Source organism: Mercenaria mercenaria, chromosome 9 (genome assembly GCF_021730395.1).
Source record: "Mercenaria mercenaria strain notata chromosome 9, MADL_Memer_1, whole genome shotgun sequence".
In the NCBI taxonomy this organism is placed as follows: Eukaryota; Metazoa; Mollusca; class Bivalvia; order Venerida; family Veneridae; genus Mercenaria; species Mercenaria mercenaria.
The window spans coordinates 77,608,165-77,635,707 of record NC_069369.1 but is presented as its reverse complement, the minus strand read 5'-3'; the positions used below and the strand labels follow the sequence as shown (position 1 = coordinate 77,635,707).

The window sequence follows — 27,543 nt, the reverse complement described above, 5'->3', positions numbered from 1 at the left end:
CTCGGTCGCCCGGTCAAATCAAAGAAAAAGCTTGTTAAAACTCTTGAGGTCAAATTCATGATCATATATTCATGGAACTTTGTTAGAATGTTTATCTTGATGATTCTTAACAGTTTGTCTTCCAACCTATCAGATTGTTTTTACTGTACAGAACATGGGCTACAGCATGGAACTATAAATGAGGAACCAGAAGATAAAAAAGAGGAACCAGAGATGCTAGTTACCGATGAGAACCAAACAAAAATAGTGGTCAGCAACCTGCCTTCGACTGTTCATGAAGAATATTTGGAAATGTATTTTGAGAACACAAGAAAGGGTGGTGGTGGTCCCGTGTTCCATGTTGACATTAATGAAGAGAATGGTACAGCTATTGTGGAGTTTGAAAACCCAGAAGGTAATTTTAGTTTTCTAGTTGTACTTTTTCTTCTGTCTTCACATTATCTTATGTTAAGATTAGAATACCTCACTTTTTTCTACAGTGATAAAATCCCAATATCAGAGGAAAAGAAAATTTTGACTATTATAAACATTTTCAACCTTTTTTACACGGGACCAAGCAAAAGTGACTGCCGGGTAATATGACCGCGCTGATATTTTGAATGTCATACAAAAGGCAAATAATTCCTTCACCTTCATTTAATTATTGCCTCCATGTACACACATAGTAAACACATAGTAGTGACCTCACTATTCATTTTGATATTTCGGTTTACCTTCTTGTGGATGTTAAAAAGATGAAACTCTTGAATTAAATGAATTAGAAACATTTTAAATCTTTTATGTACTTAGTTTTGTTCGGTATTATAAAATAAATATCACATGGCAGCGTGTGTGACATTGATATTGTCAACCCTCGAAACAGAATGTCGCCTCGCTTAGCTTAGTTTAGCTTCGAAATTTTGCACACTTGTTGAACATTATTTATCAGTCTTACTCTTGTGTCTGCTCCGTATCTTTTTAATTACTAGTAGGATTTTTTATGAAACTTGTATTGATTGTTTACTTTATCAAGATGGCATACAGAGCGCACGACACAGGTCACTCGGGTGAAGGTCATAGCGGTGGTGGAGGTAAAAGATCATTTGGTTAACTTTTTGTCTGTTCCATATTGTCTAAACCACTTGAAAGATTTAAACAAATATCAGTTGCTTACCTCACCAAGATGACTTGCATATTGCACAACCAAGGTTCCTAGGTCTGGAGTCGAGATCACACTAGAATGTCCTCTGTCAAATAGGTTGAAATTGTGTTCTGTATTGTCTAAACTAGTTGAAAGATATCTACAATACTGACATCAGTTGTTTACCTCACCAAGACAAAATGCAGAGTACACAATTAAAGTCATAAGGTCCAAGGTCAAGGTCATATTTGGAGGACAGAAGTCTAAAAGCTTAACTTTATGACCAGTACATTTTGTCGAGCCCGCCTGCTTAGCTCCGTAGGTAGAGCGTTGGTCTACGGATATCGGGGTCACGAGTTCGATCCTCGGGCGGGGCGTATGTTTTGCGTGACAATTGAATAATTACATTGTGTCTGAATTCGTTAGTGCTCCACCTTTTATTCATGTGGTGAAGTTACTTGCGGAGAACAGGTTCATACTGGTACAGAATCCAGGAACACTGGTTAGGTTAACTGCCCGCCGTTATATGACTGAAATACTGTTGAAAAATTGCGTTAAACCCAAATCAATCAATCAAACAAACAAACATATTGTCGGATAGTTAACTGCTTGAAAGATTTTCATAAAACTTGCATCAGTTGTCAATCTTGTCAAGGTGAGAAACAACCCAGGGCACTAGGTCAAAGGGCAAGGAAGTACTTTAAGGCCAATATTAATTAACTTAAATTCATATCTGCTTCATACAGCATGGGAGATTTTATTATGCCTGTTTTAGGAAAACAGAAATATTCTGTGATTGCGCTGCATGCGTTTGTCCGTCCGTGTTTTTTTTTGTCAAGGTATTGAATTTAAACTTGGCATATAAGCAGATGGCGATAAGACAATGTGTAGAGAACATGAACCAGGTCGGTAGGTCAAAGTTCAAGGTCACGAATGGATCTCAAAGGTCAAATTTGACCCTCGTATTTCGTGTCAGTAGCTGTTAAAAGCATTGACTTCAATCTTGGCATATGGGTAGATGACAGTGTGACAGTGTTCTTGAACCAGGTCTGTAGGTCAAAGGTAAAGGACACAGCAAGATAAAATCTGTCTCATATTTTGTGCCCAGAGTCTAACATGATAGCCATTTAAGGAAATGACTTTCAAATATGGCATATACATGTAGAAAGAACGCAACAAGATGATATACATAGTATAGAGTTAGTACTTATTTTTTTCAAATCTTAGGTATGAAGTTAAAAAGCTTTAAAATGAAAACAAATGTCCATATATTTCTCAAAAATAGATATATTGACAATATCTTAACCAGAAGCGTAGAGATATGAGCATATAATATTTTCATATAAAAGAAAATTTTGTTATCAAGGAAATATATGTAACTCTTCTTCAATATTGGAAAGCAGAAACATCATCAACAACAAAAAATAATTTTATTGCACACCATCATTCACATGACTTTGGCAACGAACATTACAAACAAAATAAATATTATAACATTTACAGTAAAGAGACATAATATATTGAATATTTTCTGTTTGGGTGCATTTGATTTAACATTCAGCTGTGATCCAGATTGCTAAATAATGATCCATTATACTGTTTGCTAAAAATATAAAACAACTGGAACAGTGTGATAACAGCAAAAACATAGTGCAGCAGAATGCAAATATTTAAGCTCTGACAACCCGGGACCTCTCGCACCTACGGCAGATATTATACCACTTCCCTATCTAGGCAGTTTAAGTGCACCTCTACCCCTATTCTTTTCCCGAACTCATTTCGTGAACTGGAATAATTTTGTGACAGTAATATGTTCGGTGTTATCTAGATTATCGGCGTATTCGCTTTGTTACCTAACAGCAGGTTTTGTTTAAAGAAAAAATATAATCCAATTTTGCCAACATTTTAATCAATCAAAACTGCCTAATTTTTTTTGACGTGTTCCATAGAGTCTGAACTTACTAACTTACTAACTGGTAGTACCGGTGAAACATAACATACACTGAATCTTTTATATTTGCCATTTTAGTGCTAGCGAACGGCTAAGACAGTGAGCTTTGTCCAAATTTAAGCAATCATTTTGCCAGTTTCAATTGATAGCAAATTACAGTTACAAACTGAATACCTTTCTGCAACACACACTACGTCATTAGCATGTACTGTCAGTCAGTATTACGACTGAGATCGATTGTCATTCATTCATTCCAATGATTCATAGACAGAGTCCATTGTTAACATTTCAAATCCTAACCGGTGCACTTGTAAAAACCGCTATATTTTGAAAACTTGAAGTATGTGAGCTCTGGTACAGTCTCTACATAGTACATGAACTTTGTCAGTACGGCAAAGGTCAATGCCACACATTGTGTTCAGATTTGTCCTTTGTACTTTGTGTCTAGAGCACAACTTCAAAAAAAAGATATTGACTTTAAACTTACAATACAAGAAGGTGGAGATGATGTGATTTGAGGAATGCAGCAATCCATACTATCCTAACCCATTCTCCTCCAAGTAATAATTATATTTTGTGCCTTAGTGTTTTAGGGCATAAATTAAGTAAGTAGGTCAAAGGTCAAGAGTACAGCAAGATCAGGTCTGTTTGCATGAACTATATTTTTTTCATCTGTCTTTACAGAATCATTTTCCTTGTTATTTTCCCTTTTGCATTTCTTCAAACAAACTTTTGGAAAAAGTAGAGGATCTGGCTCGACATGACTTTTATGGATAATGGGCTTTCTTATGTTTGCCATGACTTTCTTACACAATGTTTACAGTTGCAAATAGTCTATTAGACAACATGTTTTAGGTCCATACTTTGTGAATAATTTCAGCTGTCGATATTGTCTTAAACAAATGTCCAATAAAGATGATGGGACAAGAAGTTGAAGTGATAGTATACAAGCCAGAGCCTCCTGTTCCGCGGTGTACCATCGAAGTGACTGGTCCATGCAGTATCGTGTGTGAGGAACAGCTTGAGACATTGGAAATGTACTTTGAAAGTTTTAAACGGTCCGGTGGTGGTGAAGTAGTTGATTGCAGATTTGATAAAGAAAATAATATGGTCCTTATAACATTTGAGAATGAAGAAGGTGAGTTTTTATGTTCTGATTTTGTGATATAAAAACTGATAGAGGAACTGTAGTAATTGTAAGATGATTCGAGTAAAATTACTGTAGCAGTCAGTTGTTATTAGTCCTGTTCTGGTTGATTTTTTCTGGTTGATTCTGAGTGGGGGCACTTAGAGGTTCTCTTGTCTTTTTGTCTGTCCGAGCCCACGTTTGCATACTTAGGTGGCTATGGGAACAAGATGTAACTACTTTTTACACGGCCGTTTAAAAAACGGGACGTATTATGGGAACGCCCCAAGCGGGCGGGCGGTGTCTACAGACTTTGTCCGGAGCATTGTCTTGCACAAGAACAAGGTCTATATATCTAAGGTCAAGGTAACACTTAGAGGTCAAAGGTCAAATTTAAGAATGACTTTGTTCGGAGAACATCTTCTTTATGCATGGAGGGATTTTATTGTAACTTTGCACAATTGTTCATCATTGTAAAACAAAGTGTCATGCATAAGAACCAGGTCCCTAGGTTTAAGGGCAAGGTCACAGTCAGAGGCCAAAGGTCACATACAAGAATGACTTTGTCCTGAGTATTTCTTCTTCATGCATGGAGGGATTTTGATGTAATTTGGCTTAATAGTTCACCATCATGAAACAGAATGTCATACGCAAGAACCAGGTCTATAGTTAAGAATTACTTCCCTTTGTTGTTGCTATAAATAGCTTATATTGTAACTTTTTTATTACTGATCGTAGGGGAAAATCAAGATCACTTTTCTGTAGTACAACATGCATGTCCCATCTAACTTTAAGATGCTTTTTTGACCTATCTCTACCTGGTAAGAATTTTATTGTGGACTTAGAAGTTTCTTTAAGATTGACTTCCCTTAGTTATTACTATAAATAACTTATGGTTTTTTTTTCATAATTGACCGTAGGGAAAAACCAAAACCACTTTTCCGTGGTACAACATAGATGTTACTTACACATTTTTGGTGTATTTAAGGTATCTCTACCTGGTATGTTTTTGTGGACTCAGAAAACAGAAGTACAATAATTACTACACAACCACAGAATTAAAATTCCATTTGCAAATTCATAAGCTAAGGTATATTTACTATGAAGGGCGTAGATTGTGACATTCTGGCACTCTTGTTCTTTGATGTTATTCATTCAGTTAGGCTTTTATGTGGCTATTTTTCTTATACTTGGCTAAAAGACCAATAGAGAGAGCAAAGAGTAGCCACATAAATACCCATATGTGAGAATGTCCATCTGTCCGTCCGTCCATCCCAATTTGTGTCATTCGTATCAAAAAGTTTGTGATCCAAGGAACCTCACAGGATTGTTTTTCAGCACGCGAAGCAGTGCATTAGGGCTTTTTTTTTAAAAAAGGCAAAAACGCTGTGTCGCACATATGTCAAAAAATGTATTACTGTTAAGTTTTTGTGGGTCTACTATAAAAGGTGGCAATATATTAGGTATCCTCCAAGCAAAGTACTACTGTAGTAACTGGTACCTGGATCTTCTGTGGTAACTCGACTTGCTGCACTTATAATAGTTGCTGCTCTCACTAGTCACTAGAGATACTTCCCAACCTGGACTTGCTGCCTCCCAAGATTTGTTGTGTAACTTGGACTTGCTGCGCTAATTGGACTTGCTGCACAACTTGGACTTGCTGCACTCGTTGGACTTTCTATGCAACGTGGACTTGCTGCGCAACCTTGAATTGCTCCTCTCACTGATCTTGTTGCACAACTTGGACTTGCTACGCAACTAGGACTCGCTGCGCTTATTGGACTTACTCCTGTTATTGGATTCGCTGCGCAACCTGGACTTGCTGCGCCTACTGGCTCTGTTCTTCTTATTTGACTTGTTGCACTACCTGGACCTGCTGCGCAATCTGGACTTGTTGGACTTCCTGGATCTGCTGCTTCTCCTAAAGTACTGCGCAACCTAGACTTGCTGCGCCTGCTGGACTTACTGAGACTTTAAAGTTTCGTAAGTGACAATACTGGAGGTTTCTTTCTAGACCTATTTTTTTTTCTTTTCCTCTTTTATTTCAAATCCATTTCACATATAAATACAAAACGCGCGAACCGGATAGAGAGACATCATTGTGACGTCATGCGAATAAAAATAGCAAATACAAAATGGCGGCAAATTGTAATTAAAAACAAATAAATTGGTTATTTTTGACAATGACATAGAGTCATGAAACATCAAAGGAATATTATTCAGCATGTGAAGTTGTGCACATGGGACTTTGTTCTGGATTTTTATCACCCAGACCAGATTTATATTCCTTGATTTTTAAAACAATGCATAACCGGGATACAGGTTTGTGTCATATGTATCTAAAAATGTATTTGACTTAGAGTCATAAAACATAAGGGTATTGATATACAAAGGTATAGCATGTGAAGCTGCACACGTGGTGTTCTGTTTGGTTAAAGTTTTGAGTGCAAGTACATTTAGCTATTACTTAAAGGCATATAGCTTTGAAAATTCTTTGATTCTTTGCTAGGTTAATTACCAACCTCACTTGGCCAAGTTCTATAATTCTGACATGTAATAAGGCCAAATATTATTCCGGACTTAGAAAATCCTGGTTAAAGTTTTGCGTGCAAGTTTCTATCTCCAAAACAAATGCAGAAATTGAAACTTCATATGTGACTTTGGGGTTATAAAACTGGGTAATCGCATCAAGTCCCATAACTATGACACGCATTTTGGCCAATTCATCCCCCTTTTTGAACTAAAAACTTCCGGTTAAAAGTTTTGCACCCAAATTACTTCATATATATTTCCAACACCAATACAGGTACTGGATTGAAACTCTATAGATATTTTAAAATTTAGGGAAATATTCCTGCTTCTGGGACATCAATTCGAAAAGTCGAGCATTGGCTGCGTTACGGACAGCTCTTGTTTATACATATCACTATGTAATACTGCAGTAGAGAAAATAATTTGACTTCTAGTAGGGGACTTAGTATTGCATGTCAATACTTCATGCACTTGTATTATTATATTTTTATGCAATTAAATTAAAATTACTTTAAAAATTCTACTCAAATTATCAAAAGATGAAAGCATTTGTTCTTGAGTTGTAAGTTGACAAAACTAACCAAAAAAACCTACTGCAATTATTAAGGTCTAGTCCTCAGTCAGTTTTCTGTCAGAGCCAGGTCAGAAAAAAAAGTGTGTAGTTCTGTTCTGTTTGTACAGTCAACAACTTAGTAAATGAATAGATTATAAAATATGTTTGTTCAAACTTTCATTATAGTGAGACAATAAAGTTGCAAAGCACTTATCCATATGTAACACCATGGCGCTACATGGTATATGCAAATGATGTAAAAGGATCTGCCAAAATGGGACTCTCTTATCAGCTGTAAATAGAAGTACTATCCAATCAGTATAATAGGATATGTTTCGGGCAAAGTAAATGTAGCAATGGAGCTGTGCAGATCAACAAGATTTTACAAAGCCACTTCCATATCCTAGTTGTAGAACACTCACTCTGAGTGTAGGAGATCGTGGGCTCAGTCCCTGGCCATGCAATACCAAAGACATTGCAAATGGTACCATGGCACTCAGCATGATAGAGGAACTGGCTTCTCTTATCTAATACCTTCCTGGCAATGAATTCCATCAGGAATGACGAGTTGAGAGTGATTAGTGTAACTTGTAGAACTTGATTCACAATTGACATAAAATCTTTTTGTATAAATATGTTATGTATAATTATTATATAAGTATACCCACCTTCGAAGAAGAGTGGGTATGTTGTTTTGCACAATAGTCAAATGTCATAGAATATTTTTATATAAACAATAGATAGTAGTCAGTAGGTCAAAGGTCAAGGTCACCAAGAATGCTTTACCCTTCATTTGTCAAACAATATAGAATGATTGACTGTAATTAGTAGATGACTCATTGTTTTGGAGGTCAGTAGGTCAAAGGAGGATGTCATAGTGACCTTGATACTGAAACCAGTTTCTGCTTAATAACTAAAGAATACTCTGTCAGTTGTCAAACATTATAGAAATGATTGCATATAGTCAGTAGGTTAGCTTACCTCTAGTATTTTGGAGTCAGAAGGTCAATGGTCACAGTGATCTCTGGTTTAAGTTCACTTTCGTAGAATGTGTGCATTAAGGAATTGATTGACCCCTGATGTTTCTTTAAATATTTGGTCAAAGATTAGGGTTTAGGGTTGTAGCATAAAATAATGATATACCCAAATTCGTCTTTGTGTTTTTCAGAAATAATTTGTAAACTGAAATCCGATGATATTTTTGAAAGCATCAAATTATGTTGATGATTAATATATTTAAAAGACATAATATGTTAATTTACTCAAAGTTACAAAATAATATTAATTCTTAATGTTTTAGATTTGCAAGGTCAAACAATAGTTCAAGTGTATTTCTTTTTACAGATAATGCCTGAATCAGATCCTGTTTTTGTCGAGCCCGTTTACGGAAGCGAAGACATAGTCGTCCAAATGGCTGTTCGGTATATGTTAATGCGTCCTTGCGTCAGTACGTGCGTTGCGTCCGTCCGGATTTGTTTGTCTTGACCATAACTTTGACATGCATGGAGCAATCTTGTTTATGTTTGGCGTGAATGTTAACCTTAGTAAAACAGATTGTCATGCACAAACCCAAGGTTCCTATCTCAAAGGTCAAGGTCACAGTTGGAGGTCAAAGTCATATCAGATCTTGTCCGGCCCATACTTTTGACATGCATTGAGGAATCTTGTTTATATGTGGCAAGAATGAGACGGAGTTAGTTCCAGTCTCAAAGATCAAGGTCCCATCTAGGGGTCAAAGGTCATTTTAGAGCTTGTCCAGGCAATAACTTTGATGGAGCAATTGTTTTCTTTGGCGTAAATATTCACCTTTATGTAACGGAGTGGCTTGCGCAAACCTCTGGCTACTATCTCAAATGTTACGGTCACACTTGGAGGTCAGAGGTCATTTTAGACAGCTGGCGGGCTCGACATGTTGCTCAGGGGCATCTGTTTTCTTAATCAAGGCAATTTGGTTGTCTCTAATAATTATAGAGAAATATTATAATGATACAATCTTTGAATCTGGTTTTCTTTGTCTTCGGTATTTAGTGGCACGAAGAGTCGAAGAAAGAGTGGCTCATGTTGTAAGAAAAGAAAAACTCAATGTCGCACTACATGTTCCTACCAAACTGTCCAAAAAGTTAGACAAAACGAAGGAAGAAGATGAACCCGAACCACCAAAAACAATCAAAGTGAAAGGTGTTGACAAGTCTGCATCTAGAGATACAGTTGAATTTTACTTTGAAAATTCAAGACAGTCCGGAGGTGGCGACATTGAAACTATCAAAAGTTATGAAGAAGATGAGGATGTCATATATATCACATTTAAAAACCAAAAAGGTATATTGTATTAATTTTTGAGTCGGCTAAACGCTGAAAGCGTTTGACGAGTCCTTGCTATCGCCCGATTTCTCATTCACATTAAATGGCCTCACAACACAGCAAATTGATGTAGTTCCATTAGATTGTCTCTAATTTCAAAGAGTTCATTGATCGGATGAAGTTCAGTTATGTCAGTCCCATTTGCTATGACCAATATTCGATGTAATCTGTCAAATTTATGAAGTGTAATTGTGCAATACTCGAATAAAGCTACGTATTTTCTTCCGCTGTAACTCATTAAGCATAAACATGCATAACGATTCTGCGGGATTTGGTAATACATTTGCGCATATGATTATGGTGACTAATTCTAATTTTATGCCCTTTTGTCACAAAATAGCAATTATGATGTTCACAAATTCAAATAAAAACTGCATATTAACTTTTTAGCCAACTTATCCATTTGTTACCCTGTCCGTTTCAAAAAATAATCTTTAAAATCATTGCGGAAATAACAAATTTATTGCACTGTGCATTTCATAAATTGCGCAGGCTTACCAAGCTTGCGTAACATCCAGCGAAAGACAAAATATAGTTCCAGAACATACTGCTAGTATTTTATTGAGTCGGGTACCTCTGAAAGCATTGGAATGTCTCTTATCAAAGAGTTTACCACATCGATGAAATTAAATTATGACATCTTCATTTTAAATGACCCGAATAAGATATGTGCAGTACATTAATTCTTCCGCGTGACTTCGCGGATGAACCCTAACTACATTCTGGGCACTTGTCGGCGAGCACACGTGACCTGTTTATAACAACGCCACATGGGTTGAAATTTGCAGTCATTAAGCGGATAAATTATCGGGAGAAGAAGCTCTTACTGGTTTGTTTAATTACTACTGATGTTAAAAATGATTTTATTTCTTTTTTTTCGAGAAATAAACAATCGGCGAAACATTAAATTGTATTTTCTTGTAGTTTTTTAAATCGAAAGTAGATCGTCTATGTTAGACTGCTTTGAGGAAACGAACAAATGTTTTATGAAATGATTTAAATCAGAGGTAATTTCACCGTAAACTTCAATGTCAGATACTGCCAATTGCTGCTAAACTGCCTTCGTATCATCACAATTTGTAAAACATATTGTTGAAACTGGAGATTATGGAGGTATAAAGAAAAGAAAAGTGTAATCGTATCCGGATATAATATTTTGGGTAAATATCGAGCTGTATTATGAAATTTTAATTATTGTAACAGAAATGATTCTAGACTTTATTTTTATAGCACATATATAGAATTTATATCATACTTATATTCTAGTCCTGAGGCATGACCTGAAAGTAAAAGTATGAAGTGACAGTCATTCATACTTTGGATATTGTAATACTAAAAAGAATCTAGGTAATATTTAGAAATTAAAACATAAAATTTTCAGTTAGAAACCGCACCAAAGGCTGTATCAAGGCTGTACATTTTCAAAATTTTCTTTTGGTTATACCCAAAACCCTACTTGCGGGAGGAGATATCCTCCCACACCCTCCCCCCATATTGCCACTTTACAGTTTGATACATTTGCCCTTTTACCACCTGCCACAATGCCCATTTCAAAATCTGACTGCAATTCAAAGGAACACCCCTCCCCACACCCACCCTACTACCGACCACGTAAAAATGGCTCATATATTTTTCAGCCCAGTCTGGGCCTGTCTGTCTACATGAATCAAAATGAATAATTGAAAATGCATGGACTTTGGGACTACTAACATGGTTTTAAAGGGGTTAACAGGTCTGAAATAGAATATATGATGGCTTTAACTAAGAAAGAACTGCATTTATTAATATCGGTTTTCTTTACCGAAATTGGTAGCTAGTCCGAGTAACTTCCCTTAGTTTCGAATGTGCAATTTTCCTGTCAGTGTAAACATTCGTGACACTATATATTGACACTCAGCAACAGTTACATATCTTTAAACGCAAAAGTAAGTATACTTTAAATTCACATCACTTATATGATTGAACAATACCTAATGTATGACACGGTTATCACCAGGCCCGTTATCTGTAAAATATCTGAACAGTTCTTTTGTCCATCCGTTACAAATAGTATGTGGCAATCTGTGCTATAAAATTTCAATATATAAATTGTCATATTCAAATTTTAACATGTGCGAGTATATACCAGCCGGAAATTGCCCGTTTTGGTAATGCCGGAGGCAAATGTTTACTGGAAAAATACATATAGTCATGGGCAGTATCTTAGTGTCAGCTGTCAAATTGTAGTTTGTACTTTCAACATTTTTATTTTTGCGAACCACTTCAATTTTAGAGAAATATATTGGGTTTAAATACTTGTATAATGTCAATCAAAGTTTTACTAGGCATTGATTGAATGTCCATTTCATCTATTGTAACAAAATCTCTGTTCTGTTGGGAAAAAAACTAAAATCAAACTGAAACTGGTAGACTATACTACTAGTATATCAATCATTAGCCGACTCTCAGGCCCTTCAGGCCTTTGATATGTACTTATCTCCCAAATTCATACAATTTGCATCACTGCATAATTGGAATGCTTGGACCAAGTTCACGAAAGAGAGTTCCCACACAGTATATTGGATAGCCCTCTATGTATAACTGTCTGCAGACACAGCAAATACTTCCATCTGCGGATGTCTCTTAATAACATTGTGGTATTAAAACCTTTTGTAAATGTTGAGTTCTGTTCAACCCGGGGCTAGAGGGCGTAGACGGTAGCTTGCACTTCCATTATCATCCATGAACAGGCTCAATTAAACAGAGTCGGCAACATTTTCGTGTTGGGCGACCTATGGTTTTCCACTTTTTAGCTCACCTGTCACGTAGTGACAGGGTGAGCTTTTGTGATCGCCCTTCGTCCGTCGTCCGTCCGTCGTCCGTCCACAATTTCTTGTGAACAAGATAGAGACCACATTTTGCAAGCAATTTTGATCAAACTTGTACAAAACTTGTATTGGCATGATATCTCAGTTCCTTTCAAAAACTGGCCAGATCCCATAATGAGTTCGAGAGTTATTGCCCCTTAAAGGGCCAGAATTTGCTATTTTTGTGCGTCAACAATTTCTTGTCTGCACGATAGTGGTTTCATTTATGATTTTATTTTAACAAAACTTGCACACAACTTGTATCACTATATGATCTTGGTTCTTTTCTTGAACTGGCCAGATCCCATTATGGGTTCCAGAGTTATGGCCCCTGAAGAGCCAAAATGAGCTATTTTGACCTTGTCTGCACAATAGCAGCTTTATTTATGATTTGATTTTTACCAAACTTGCACACAACTTGTATCACTATAAGATCTTAGTTCCTTTCGTGAACTGGCCAGATTCCATTACGGGTTCCAAAGTTATGGCCCCTGAAAAGGCCAGAATTAGCTATTTTGACCTTGTCTGCACAATAGCAGCTTCATTGAATTTAACCAAACTTGCACACAACTTGTATCACCATAAGATGTTGGTTCCTTTCTTGAACTGGCCAGATTCCATTATGGGTTCCAGAGTTAATGTCCCTGAAAGGGTCAGAATTAGCTATTTTGACCTTGTCTGCAAAGTAGCAGCTTCATTTAAGATTTGAATTCAATCAAACTTGCACAAAACTTGTGTCACCATAAGGTCTTGGTTCCTTTCTTGAACCAACCAGATCCCATAATGGGTTCCAGAGTTATGGCCCCTGAAAGGGCCAAAATTAGCTTTTTTGACCTTGTCTGCACAATAACAGCTTCATTGATGATTTGATTTTAACCAAACTTGCACAAAACTTGTATCACCACAAGATCTTGATTTCTTTCTTCAACTGGCCAGATTCCTTAATGGGTTCCAGAGTTATGGCCCCTGATAGGACCAGAATTAGCTATTTTGACCTTGTCTGCACAATAGTAGCTTCATTTATGATTTGAATTTAATCAAACATGCACAAAACTTATGTCACCATAAGGTCTTGGTTCCTTTCTTGAACCGGCCAGATTCCATTATGGGTTCCAGAGTTATGGCCCCTGAAAGGGCCAAAATTAGCTATTTTGACCTTGTCTGCACAATAGCAGCTTCATTGATTTTAACCAAACTTGCACACAACTTGTATCACCATAAGATCTCGATTCCTTTTTATTCGTCCGAAGGGACATATTATGTTATCGCCTCGGTGTCCGTCTGTCTGTATGTCTGTTGGTTAGCAATTTTCCTTCCGCTCTGTAACTCTTACTTCCTTTTTATGTTACTATAAATAGCTTATTTAGTAACGTTTTTATTATTGGCCGTAGGAAAAAACCGAGACCACTTTTCTGTGGTACAACATGGATGGTACCTCCAATTTTTAGGTGTATTTTGACATATCTGTACCTTGTAAGATTTTTTTTTTTAATTTTGGTTAATTTCTTCCCTTTGTTGGTCCTGTCCTTTGGGCTTCATCAGTCAAAATTTTGCTCCTAACCTCCTCTGATGTAATCCTTCAGGCATGAAACTACTGGCCTGATTTGAAAATAATTTTATTTGAAGAAAATTTCAACTATATTTTCTCATAATTCTTTTATTTTATCATTACAGCAGCGTTGTTTATGCCGTGTGGCGGCAATAAAAAGTCTCGTCGTACCTTCTATAAGATCTATAAGTTATATTTCGATCTCTTCAGATCATTCGTGCTGTGTTAGTGTAATGTTTAATTTTTCAGCTTGAACATTTCCGCCTGGGTGTTTCCAATACTCCCACTTTAAAAGCTTTGGGTATTGTTTAATCACCCATTATATATGGTGTCTGCTATTTAATTTTGTCTTTTGGCAGTTTCTGTGATACGCAGGCTCAATAACCACAGATCCCCTCACTAAATTCCAGAGGACCATACACCGATTTTTATGGAATGCATCTGTGCATCATTGAAGGTTCCGTGTGAACCGCCGTATGAATACATCTGTGGATGTCTCTTAATTACATTCTGGTACTTACAACTTGTGTAAATAAGTTCTACTCAACCCGGGGCTACAGGGCATGGACTGTAGCTTGCACGTATACTACCATCCACGAACAGGCTAAATCAAACCGAACCTGCAACAGTTTAGTTTATGTCGTGTTGGGCGACCTGTGGTTTCCCATTTTTTATTTTACTATGTCTCCCATAAGTTTTGGTAGAGACATATTGATTTACTGGTGTCCGTCTGTCTGTCTGTCAGTTTGTCTCTCTGTCTGTCACAAAGATAGTCCATGCAACTCCTCTGACATCACTTGATGGATTTACACCAAATTTCATAAAAGTGATAATTTTTAACCCTAGTTGTGCATATCATCTACATTTTCTGGTCTGGTTTGATGGTGTTTAGCTGAGTTTTGATTTTATGTCTCCCACATGAGCACGTAATTGGGGATGCATACTGATTTAGTATTGTCTGTCGGTCTATCACAAAATTTCCACCAAACCTTACAGGAGTTATAAGTGCCAAGCCTAGTTATACATATCACCAGCATTACAGGATCATTGTAAAGTTTTAATACCCTACTATTAGCATGTTTTATAGTCCCCACACTGAAATTGTGTTACAGCGTCATCATGTCCTCTTCATGTTTGGCTTTGAGGTCATTTTGGATTTTAAGGGGTCAATTGTTTTTAATTATTTTATAACTCAATATAAAGGAGGAAAGATTAAAATATACGGACCCTGATAGGTCCGATACAGTATTTATAAGCGAACACGGCAATGACCACATTTTAAGGTTAATGCCAGGCACATATTAAAGCATGAACAACGTGGCTACAAAATACCACACTGGGCATTTTCATGCACTCAGCAGTTGACAGAAAACAGATGTTTTGAGCCTGTCTGTTGAACGGTGTACTTTTTCAATTTAGCTTGATGTGTATCAGATTTCAAATCATACGTGCACATATTGAAATATATTTACGTCTACCTGTATATTTAATACATGCACGCGTAAATATGTAGATGCATGCACATATATACGTGCACGCGTAAATTTATACGTGCATGCATAATTACAAGTGCACGTATATATACACGCGACTATATAAGCGTGCATCTACATATTTACGCGCGCACGTATAAAAATATACAAGTAGACATATATATGTATCTACGCAGGCACGCATGTTTTTAAACGTGCACATATATCTTGACATGTGAGCTCACGCAAAGCAGACTTTCGACACAAATGGTACACCATAGTATACAGACCATGAAGTGTACCCGATAATTAAACATTGGTCGCAGTCACGTTACTACTTCGCACTGGTGGGCACACCAGTACTTACTTAACTAGACTGGGTAAGAAAATTCGCTGAAAGTTTAGTTTTCGGTTCATTTGCGTCATCAATGACGCGTTAAGAATTTTTTTAGGGTCATCTGGTAATATGCTGTGCTATAGCACACAAAAGTGTGGGTCAAGGAAAAGTCTGAATGTTTGCTTCAGTGATTTTTATGGGAGTTATGACCATTTATTTGTCAAATTGTATATTTTGGTAACTTCTCCTGCATCATTGGGTACAAAATAGAAGAAACTACGGAAAACAAACCAGATAAGCCAAGAACAATCAAAGTAAAAGGTGTGGATAAATCGGCATATAGAGAAACTGTGGAGTTCTACTTTGAAAAAATTAAAACGGTCTGAAGGTGACGAAATCAAAAACATTAGAAGTAATGTAAAGGAAGGGGATGTGCTCTATATATGTATCACGTTCAAAGTCAAACAGGGTATATCTTTATTGAAACAATTTATCATTTACTTCTCCTACAACATTACAGTAATGAACAAGTAAACAAAGTATGTCAGCTACCCTTTAAAGAAGAGTTCGATTTCCCCACACGGGTCGTCAGTTTAGCTTGAAAAAATCTTTTGAGTTTTAACGCATAGTTTAGATTGAAAAGGTCTTCACACACACACACACACACACACACACGCACACACGCGCGCTTGTTCTTAAGATAAATATGTAGTGTTTAAACAAATCTTTCCTGCATGTGAAGTGTAGATCTAATATTTAAGAATGGATGCATTGTATAATCGAATGATTATAATCGAATATTCGAATAGGTAGCTGAAATATAACCAACAGAGATTAATGGAACATGGGTCATTAGGTCAAAAGTGTTCCTGCTTAAGGCTATAATACTTTTTTCTAGCCTACAGTTAGCATCACAGTTAATAAATTATGAATGTTTCTGTCTATAAAGGTCTTGAACACTTGAACACTAAGGGCAGAAAATATATTTGGTCAATTGACAGCCATTTATTGGGATGGGTGGGTAAGGGTGTTGAAGGTTGCAATTTTAGAGACTAGATGTAATTATGGTAAACATGTCAAGTTATTACAAAATCCCTTCATGGATGGCAGAGTTATGGACCGGACACGAAACGGACCCTGTTTTAACCTTTGACCTCTAAAAAGGGGGCTACAGACAGTTATAACCTATGAATGCTTCTGTTTTTAAAGGACTTGAACATTAAGGATAGAAGACATATTTGGTCTGTTGACATCCATTTATTTGGGGGGAGGGGGTGTTGAAGGTTGCAATTTCAGTGAAAAGATGTCCATTTGATAAACAGACTAACGTAGTGGAAACATAATTTATTAACTGCTAAAAAGCTCATGATTGTCGAAAGTTAGCATTATGGTCCACCTTTAAATTGCTTTGATTCTATAATTTAATAATCATATTGTAGACATATTTCGTCTTACATTTTGTTGACGCTTAATGTGTGTAATGATGAATTTACAGACGCAATTAAAGTGATGGAAAGAGGCCATCACAAAGTGGACGGCAAAGAGCTGAGTGTTTCACTGTATGTGCCTCCAACACCGCCACCGACTTATGAGAACAAGATTCTTATCAAAGGATTAAAATCAGACACAACATATGATTGTTTGTACAACTTCATACAGGCAAAGACAGGATATGAACCAGATTCTATGTTCTGGCATGCAGAACAAGAAGATGTTGTCATCATTACCTTTAGTGACAACCCAGGTATTCTCCCCGTTTAAATAAAGTATTTTTTCAAGAATTAACAACGAATATATCCTTGTGGTACCTGTGAATTTGAATTTGATAGTTCAAAAAAAAATAAAAAAGGGGGGGGGGGGGGAGTCTTAAACTCCTTATGCTTCAAAGATTACAGCCCTCTTCATGCATATAGTCATAATGCAAATGTTTACAATAAAGCATTTAGGGGAATGGAAATTGTAACAGACATATGCAAATTAAGACGAAGCGGAGTATAACACCTAAAACGATTGAATTTTCAAAGGGGTTGGGGGCGGCATTTCAAAATAATTTTATTATATCATGTGCGATAGGACACAATGCGTATAACGGTCATAAGACCTGTCATATTTTGCCACCACAATGCGGTAGTGGTTAGATTTGACTTCGCCCGTCCGACTTACCGTCCAAAAATGTTTTTTGACGTAAATTGCTATAAGTATTGAACGACTATCATGAAGTAAACCCCCGATTTTTAGCACATCTCAGCACAAAGTGCTGGAAGTATGGAAGTAAGCTATTATGGTAGCAATAGATCGTCCGTCTTCGTCGTCTTCGTCTGTCATTCACAATTGCACTGTTAACACTAAAGGTTACAACTCTAGACTGGTAAAAGCGAACGTGAATACGTCGATGTAGGACACAGGGTGGTCACACTAACATGGACTACTTTTTCTTAGATGCATCACTTTTTATGTTGAATACCATTACAGAAACAACGGTGGGTCAAGGTTTGGCGAAATGTATAACACACTTTTTCTCTGACGGTCAGGCGGACGGACGGACAGACAAAGTCAAATCTATATTCCCACCACAAAGTGATAGCATAGTAAGCTAGACCTTATCATCATTATGGCTGCACATGGAATAATTTAATTATGTTGAGTTGGTCCCAGAAAAATGTTGATCGTCTTATGTGCGCGCAAATATCTAATAAGGGTAGCTGAGCATGCAGTTGTACAAGTGATTTATGCAATACATTTTGAATAATTTTATAAATTTACGCCGTGAAAAAATACTTCGCTTTTAGCTCATTTAAGTACAGAGTTGAAATGTTAAGCTTTAATGATAGTTTGATAACCGTCATCCGACAGTTGTCTTCCACAATTTCTTTAAAGAGAATTTTCTAAACTACAAATGCCAACTTTGATCAAACTTCACAAGACTTTTCCTGGGGAGAGCCTTTTCAGGTTCCTTTCAATCTAGGTCATTCATGCAGAAATGCCTTTAAACTATTTTGATTTGTTTAAAGACATTTCAAACAGAGGACGGGTCGTATTGTATATAAGCTACTGTTATGTGTAAATGATTCATATAGTTGAGCGCACTTGTCATTCAGCTGTTGTCTTAATACAGATTTCCAGGAACTCGAGAAGATATTCGGAAAAACTAAATTGGAAGGAGCCTCACTGAAGGTTTATCAGGTTCCAATATCTAGCTGTATAATAGTGGCTAACCTGCCATCTGGTGTTACTAAAGAAACTATTGAGTTCTACTTTGAAAACACTCGAAAAAGTGGTGGGGGACAGGTTGAGAAAGTGGTGATGAATGATGATGACACTTGTCTTGTCTACTTTGCTGACTATTCAAGTAAGTTTTATTTCCAAGGTTTATTAGTCCCCTACTGGTTGAAAACCAGTTTCGGGGACTGTAGGGTTGCGCTTTTCCGTCTGTCAATCCGTCTGTCATTTTGTCTGTCTGTCTGCAATTTCGTGTATGGTCCATATCTCTGTCATTCATCAGGAGATTTTATCATTATTTGGCATAAATGCTCCATAACAAGACGAAGTGTCATGTACCAAACAAGGAGCTTAAAGTTCAAGGCCACACGTTGGGGTCAAAAGTCAACATGGCTATTTAACTGAACGGCATGTGAAGGGATATTTATATATTTTGGCACAAATATTCCCCATAATAAGGCGAAGTGTCATTTACAGACCCCAAGCTTAAACGTCAAGGACACATTTGGCAGTCCAATGTTTACATTGCATAAACAGGGTCTGTTTCGTGTCCGGGCCACAGCTCTGTCATCCATCAAAGAATTACAAAAGTACTTTGCATAAATGTTCCACATAATCAGACGACGTGTAATGCACAACAACCAGAAACCTAGCTTAACGATCGAGGTCTCATTTGGGGATCACATGTCAATAGGGCGTTTTTCCATTTCGGTACATAGCTTTGTCATGTTAAAGGGATTTAAATATTAGTTTGCACAAATACTCCCTTGCATGAGACGACATGTCATATGCAACATCGTGACCCTTAGCTCAAAGGTCAAGGTCACACTTTGAGGTTAATGATCAACATGGCTTTTTTCCTTTCAGGTCTTGAATTCAACAATATATAAAGGGTTGGCATAAATGTTCTCCATAATCAGAAAATGTGCCATGTGCAACACTCAGAACCGGGTAGCTCAAAAGTTAAGGTCACATTTAGATATCAAAGGTCAGTAGGGTTTTCTCTATCCAGTGCATAACTTTGTCATGCAAACAGAATTTAAATTTCAGTTGGCACAATTATTTCCGTGAGACGACGTGTCATGCGCATAACATTGACTCTTAGCTCAAAGGTCAAAATCACACTTGGAGGTCAAAGGTTAACATGACTTTTTTCCTGTCTGGTCTGTTATTCAACACTCCATAAAGTGATTTTAATATTGCTTGGCACAAATTTTAAATGTACCCCATTATAAGACAACATGTCATGCACAATACCCACCTATTTTAAAGATCAAGGTGACACTAGGAGGTCAGAGCTCAGGAAGTTTTTTCCCTGTATTGTCAATTACTCTGTCACCCATAAAGGGATTTTAAAATTACTTGGCACAAGTGTTTCCCATAACCAGACAATGCGCTTTATACAAATCCCTACACGTCAAGGTCACAGTCGGAGGTCAAAGATCAATAGGGTTTTGCCCATTGTTTTCTCGTTTAGGGCAAATCCTTTACATTATCTGGGGACCAAATTGAAGTCTCGATTATAAATATCTATATTTTGAAGTCATAATTCACCAATTCCGCTATATCGATACTGGTAACGACGACGGGAAAATGTGTTTATTGCCGCGGCGGTCCGGGGTTCGATTCCCGACGTGGTTATCTTTTTTTCTTCATTTGGAATTTTTAAAATATTTTAGAAACAAAAAATCTCGTATTTTAATGTTCATAATGTGACCATACTTCAATTTGAAAGAAGGATTTTTTTTAGCCAAATCTGGAGGTCAGTGCCTTTAAATTTCTGCATGCAAGTTACTATTTCCAAAACTAATGCAGATATTAGATTGAAACTCTATTATAATAATAGATATTTTCACATAAAGGGTACTATTACTGCTTCTGTGACACAAATTTGAATAGTCCCCAAACCCCTAGCTCAAATTTCAAGGTCAAAATCGAAGGTCATAAATCAACATTGAGCTTTTCCTGTCCATTGTGTAAAATATTTTGATTTAAGCTCATGTGTCATATGAACCCAGTTAACATTCTGCTGGTGTATTTTCCTCAGAATAACTTCCCTTAAATATGATGGTTTCTTAAATCTTCCCATAGTTTCCAAACAATTTTTAAATGAAATCTTATAAAAATTGAGATTAAATACATTTTTATTCTAAAAGATGTTATAACAATCAACAATTGTTGATTATGCGAATTTTAATCCAAACGTTGTGTTATAGCATTTTATATTTATAGTACAATAGTGTTTATATATCATTGACATATATCATATCATTTTGTTATACTGCAGTAAAGAAAATAAGAAGCCTTCTAGTAAGGGACTTTGTATTGCATGGCAATACTTCATTCACTTGTTATCTATCATTTTATTGATGTGTTGGCAATTATCACATTAGTCGTATATTCTGTTTAGCTGCATGTTGTATGTTTAATTTAAACATAATTAGAAAGCGTAATTTTAGCAAGATTGAACTGTAACAGAGGACTTTTTGCAAGAACCAGGTCAGTCGCTTTAGGGTAACTGTTTTTAGCTCATCTGATTTTTTGAAACAAAAATGATGAGTAATTTTCATCACTTGATCGGCGTTGGCGTTGTCGTTGCCTGGTTAAGTTTTATGTTCTGGTCAACTTTTCTCATAAACTATCAAAGCTATTGCTTGGAAACTTGTAACTCTTGTTCACCACCAGTAGTTGATTCAGTACAGCAAGAAACATACCTCCATCCCGCTATTTGAAATTATGGCCCCTTTCGGACTTAGAAAGTCAGATTTCTTGGTTAAGTTTTGTGTTTAAGTCAGTCAGCTTTTCTCCTAAACTATCAAAGCTATTGCTTTAAAACTTGCAACACTTATTTACCATCAAAAGCGGAATCTGAATCTGTACAGCCAGAAACATAACTCCATAATGCCTTTTGCAAGAATTATGGTCCCTTTTGGACGTAGAAATATCAGATTTCTTGTTTCAGTTTTATGTTTAGGTCAACTTTTCTCCTTAACGGTCAAAGCTATTGCTTTAAAACTTGGAGCAGTTATTTGCCATTTTAAGCAGACTCTATACAACAAGTACCATAACTCTGCATTGCTTTTTAAAACAATTATGGTCCTTTTTGGACTTAGAAGATCATGGTAGGACAATATACAGAAACAAAACAATTAGATGAGCATGTGCACCCGCAAGGCGGTGCTCTTGTTGTTGACCTGGGATATCTGAACAAAAAGCAAATTTAAGATTATGCACTTTGGGCATGCTATTCATGCCGTTTCACACAGTAACTCCATCAATACTCCAATTCTTGATATTAGTTATGAAACTGAAAATAAAGTTAGACTATATTATATCAGCAGAGTATCAACTTTCTTTTTTCAAGTAATTGACAAAGTCCTCGGTAGAAAACATGTTTTGAGTAAACAACAATTAGGAGTGAAACGATACCAGGAATGTCTAGGACGCCCTGAAGGAGATATCTGTGAAAGGAAACTAAATCTACCTGGTCCTGTGAAGATGAAAGATATTTGTCCTCAGAAACAGAAATTTTTAAAAGCTTCTAAATGTTATCAAGAAGCTCTAGAGAAACATATGCAGAGCTGCCATGCGCGTGTTGTATTGCCTACAGATGGTGCGGACGTAACTTTGAAATGTGCTATATCAGAAGATGTAGAGAACTGTTTTACGCTGGTTAAAACATGGAAAATGGAGGCAGAGAAATGTTTTGACCATTTCTTAAACACAATCGTTGTCCATCAGATAAGTGTTTTGCAAGAAAATTGGGACAAGGCTGTGGAACGGTTAGAGCCCATTACAAGAAATGTTCGTGATAATGTTGCAGTGTTTTTAGAAAAGAATGACGCCATTGTAACAGTTGTTGGAAACAAACATCCTGTTGAAAATGTTGCAAGGAGCATTTACGAAATATTATTGAAAATTGCAGAAGAAGCTCAAATAGTTAAGGAAACTTTCAACAGTTTAAAATCTTTAGAGACAAGATTGCTTCTTGTCAGCAAATTTCCGACTACGGTTGAGGAACTGATTCCAGAAGTGAAAGTAAAAATCAATCAAGAGAAAAATGAAATATTGTTTGAAGGGTCTCGAGGAAATGTACGCGATGCAAAATTAAAATTGTATGAAATGAAAAGCAAATATGTGCAAAGGTCTCTTGAAAACATATCCACACTTTCAGCAGGACTTCTTAAAGTTAAGCAGACAAAACAATATATTGTGAATAAATTTAAAATGCAACAGGTTACTGGAGTTTGGGAAATACAGGGGCAAACACTGGTAATTATCAGTACATCAGAACAAACAATTGATCAGTGTGTAAGCATAATCCGTGCATCAGTAATGGAACAATGTGTAGGATTGACAAAATCATCTGCGTCTGTTATGAATTCAGAGGCCTGGCTGTATAAGGTAGAAGAATGGCACTCTCAGTATGCTGGAAAGGCACACATTGCTGTTGATGATTTCATGACTAAAGTTGAGATTTGTTCTACAGATGACATCGCAAACGAACTTTTAGATAGCGTGAAGATTTTTCTTGGTTCCAACACAGTATTAGAGGAAAACATACCTTGTAACAAACATCTGCACAAATTGATAGAAAAGCATCACAAAAATGAAATCAGTCAAATTTGTAAAGAGTTACAGAGTTACCATGTAAGCATTATTTCCTCAGAATATAATGGATGTAGGATATGTGGCACTGAAGACGGAATTATGAAATCGAAAGAATTACTAAACAAACTATTTGATAAAGTCAAGCTAAAAGATCGTACAGTAGCAAAACCAGATTTAGTTCAACAAATGAAAACGCATAGCGTTATGGACGATTTAAGTGCTACAGAAAGATCCATTCCTCATGTAATATCATTGAAAGATGAATGGGACAAAGAGCAAAAGTGCAATATTTTATCTACAATCAATGAAAAAAGAAACAAAATTAAGGTGAAAGCTAGCTGTAAAGCGTATGCCAACAGGAAAGTGTACACCGCAGTAGGTGACATAGCTGAGATGCCTGTACAAGTCCTCGTAAGTGCTGCCGATGAAACAATAAATCTCAGTGAGGGAATAGGGAAAGCATTGGTTTTAAAAGGTAAGCATTTCACCTATCTAACGCTTTGGATTAAAAGAAGAATTAATTTTTCCTGCACTGAATTTCGTATAAATATGGCATACACTGCATATGTAAAATTATTGCATTACTAACTGTTTTAAATTATATAATTACTTCAAGCAAACCCTTTTTGTAGAGTATATGGGACCTCCGTGTCCAAGCGATAATATTGCAGACTTAAAATAACTTTACTTGTCTTGTATGCTGCTCGTGGAATGCATTTTATATTAAGTAAACCAAAACAAATGAGTACCACTGTATTATTTCACAGTCAGGATTCAATCTGACTAAAGTACATCTCCTATTACGCTACGCATAGGATCTGAGAACGACCTATTCATAGCCTCGTTCTGACGACCCTTTCGCTAGCCAATCAGAGCTTAACTTAGAACATTTTGCAAATCTACCTGTAGCCTTGACTTATGATATTTACAATACTTATGTCGTAATGTGTCAGATAGCCGGTTAGCTCAGTCGGTAGGCTATTTGCGTTGTAAGCTAGGGGTCCCGGGTTCGAGCCCTGGACTGACTGCACATTTTTCTTACTCTTTGACATTCGAACAAGTCGTCTGATTGGTTAAAATAAAAATAGCAATACTGGAAATCCTAAATATACAGAAGACGTGTGTGAATGGGTCGTTCTCAGATCTTCGTTTAGAAGATCAAGTACTTAAGTCAGATTGAGTCAGGATTATTTCTAAAACGACTTTCATTCAGCATTTCAAGTTTTATTTTATAATTGTGAATAATGCATATAATTGAGAAAATTAGAACATGTGCACCTGACCGTGGAAAGGTATCCCGATATTTTTCTCTGTAACGTTGACGAAAACATAAATTAAAGTGCCTTTGTGATAAGAATCTTTGAGATATGTGACAGGTGCACGATTGAAATAAATTACTTATTGTTAAATATGCATTGTTAACCATTAACCGAACTGTGCGTTGACATGTGAGAAATGCATGATTGAAATGACCTTGTATTTCCCCTTTGGGTATCATGGTTCTTACAGTGTACCTAGGTGTATGGTATAAATATACAATGACATTTTCTTTCTGGTCTTGTGCCAGTGACACGGATAAGAAGTCAGAAAAAAAATGTACTATATTTAGACACTTGGACACTAAGTCTTCGCCTGATATTTTCCTTTAAGGTGGGATGATAAATTGTATGCACTGCATAAAAAGGACGTTTTATATATAAAAAATCTAAATATCTTTTTATAATTGTATTAAGGGTATAACAAAGTTATGACCAGGAAATTGCAATATTTTATTTCCCTTTTAACATGTCCTGACATCAATTTTGAATAATTGATGACAGAGTATTCACACGTAATATTGTGATGGGTACTTTTGCCAAGTTTTACAAGCAATCACCTGGACAAATTGCCCGTACATGGACAGACAGATGAACAGAAAGACGGACAAATGTTTTACTACTGGACAACGGACAAAAGTTGGGTCTTTTAAATACATTAATTTTTGAACGCAATATTGTCCTCATTAAATTTTATGGTCCTTCGTGATCTTAGGGGACCATTCATTTTTTTTCTGTATAGTAAAGCCGGTTGCATTTTTCTCAAGCGCAGATTCAACCAAACCGAGACTGCTATTGTTTCGCTTGGTTGCAATAAGTGTTTTTATCATTTTTTAGATTTGTTAATTTTATAATTGTCAAGGGAAAAGAAAATACATGTCAAGATAACACCAAAGAAATTGGCATTTGGTATGTGTTATACTTATGCCGGACGGTCGATAGGTCTGTTGTTATAATTGTTGAGTCAAACTTTTGTCAAAATATATTTTTTGCAAACAGAGCGAAATAGGAGTCAGCTTATGGTCGGCTATTTAGTCAGTCCGTTGCAAATATTTATGGTGCGAACTAATTTCACACTTTTAAAGTGATTCTATTGAACTTTATTCACCTGGTTACCATGGAATTCAATTATGCATGGCATTTTTGCATAGTTTATGAACCTTAGACAAAATGTGTACACTGTCATAGTTGACATACAGGAGTTTGGAGTTTGTATTGGAATCTACTTCAAGAGATTTAAATTGATTCGATCAAAAGTTGATATATGTTAATATATGCGTGTTTGCTGAGACATTTCAGATTAAGTGTTTTTGGACTAGGACAAATTATGTATATTGCATTATTAAACAAACTTGCTGCATGAACTTTTTCTGTAGTTTAATTAGTTTCAAATAATTAAATTAAATGTGTATTTGGAGATTCTTATAATTACCTTGCGAGGGCAACTTTTAAATAAAGTGTCTTGTGACTTGAGAACATAGTGTCCACTGGTTTGTGCGCAATTACATAGTTCAACTTTCTTTTGGCATATTATTGCCAACGACTGTGTTTAATTTTTAGAAGGCTGCAACCTACCTGTTGTCAATAGATTCCACGGAAACTTCAATCAAGTAATCACAACGAAGTTTAGATATGCGTTGATTTTTATTTTCAGGGTCAGTCAAACCTGAGTTCAGATCCCTATGACTTTAACCTATTGTGTTGAACAAAGGGCTATTCTTGGAATACTAATCACGTTCAGTAATAGATAGCTATATTTTTCTTCAGGAAAACCGAAAGCCGATTATATTGTTCATGTTATTGGACCGGTTTGGAGAGGTGGAGAAAACAACGAGGAAGACATGTTGGAAGAGACGGTTTTTAAATGCATGCAGCAAGCCTCTGAAAAGGGTGCGACATCAATGGCAATACCTGCAATCAGTTGCGGTGCATTTGGGTAAATAATAACATTTTTTAGCTCACCTGTCACGAAGTGACAAGGTGAGCTATTGTGACCGCTTGATGTCCGTCGTGCGTCGTCCGTCAACAATTTGTAAAAAAAATCTTCTTCTTGAAAACCACTGGGCAGAATTACACCAAACTTCGCAGGAATTATCCTTGGGTGGCTCCCTTTCAAAATTGTTAGAATTGAATTCCATGTAGAACTCTGGTTGCCATGGCAACCGAAAGGAAAAAATTTAAAAATCTTCTTCTTAAAAACCAGAAGACCTAGAGCTTAGATATTTGGTGTGAAGCATTGCCTAGTGGACCTCTACAATATTTGTTCAAATCATGACCCCGGGGTAAAAATTGACCCCGCCCCAGGGGTCACTTGATTTTACATAAGAAAATCTTAAAAAATCTTCTTCTCAACAACCAGAAGCCCTCTTTTAAGATATTTGACATGTAGCATTGCCTAGTGGACCTCTACTAAAATTTTTCAAATCATGACCCCGGGGTCAAAATTGACCCCGCTCCAGGGGTCACTTGATTTTACATAGGAAAATCTTCAAAATAAACTAGAAGGCCTAGAGCTTAGATATTTCACATGTAGCATTGCGTAGTGGACCT

General features: G+C 36.4%; 1 protein-coding gene across 3 annotated transcripts in view; it reads left to right on the top strand.

The window, feature by feature from the left end:
- LOC123547549 (protein mono-ADP-ribosyltransferase PARP14-like) overlaps positions 1-27,543 on the top strand; it is a 163,860-nt gene that overhangs the window by 19,067 nt on the left and 117,250 nt on the right. For all 3 annotated transcript variants that reach the window (XR_008372493.1, XM_053551801.1, XM_053551800.1), the window contains 7 exons: positions 152-394; positions 3,952-4,209; positions 9,311-9,601; positions 17,343-17,591; positions 18,963-19,196; positions 22,431-24,152; positions 26,761-26,929. Coding sequence is in view for 2 of the 3 variants with exons in the window: in XM_053551801.1 (XP_053407776.1) it covers positions 152-394; positions 3,952-4,209; positions 9,311-9,601; positions 17,343-17,591; positions 18,963-19,196; positions 22,431-24,152; positions 26,761-26,929 (3,166 nt within the window). In the remaining variant the exon portion in view is untranslated. The remainder of the gene's footprint in view (positions 1-151; positions 395-3,951; positions 4,210-9,310; positions 9,602-17,342; positions 17,592-18,962; positions 19,197-22,430; positions 24,153-26,760; positions 26,930-27,543) is intronic.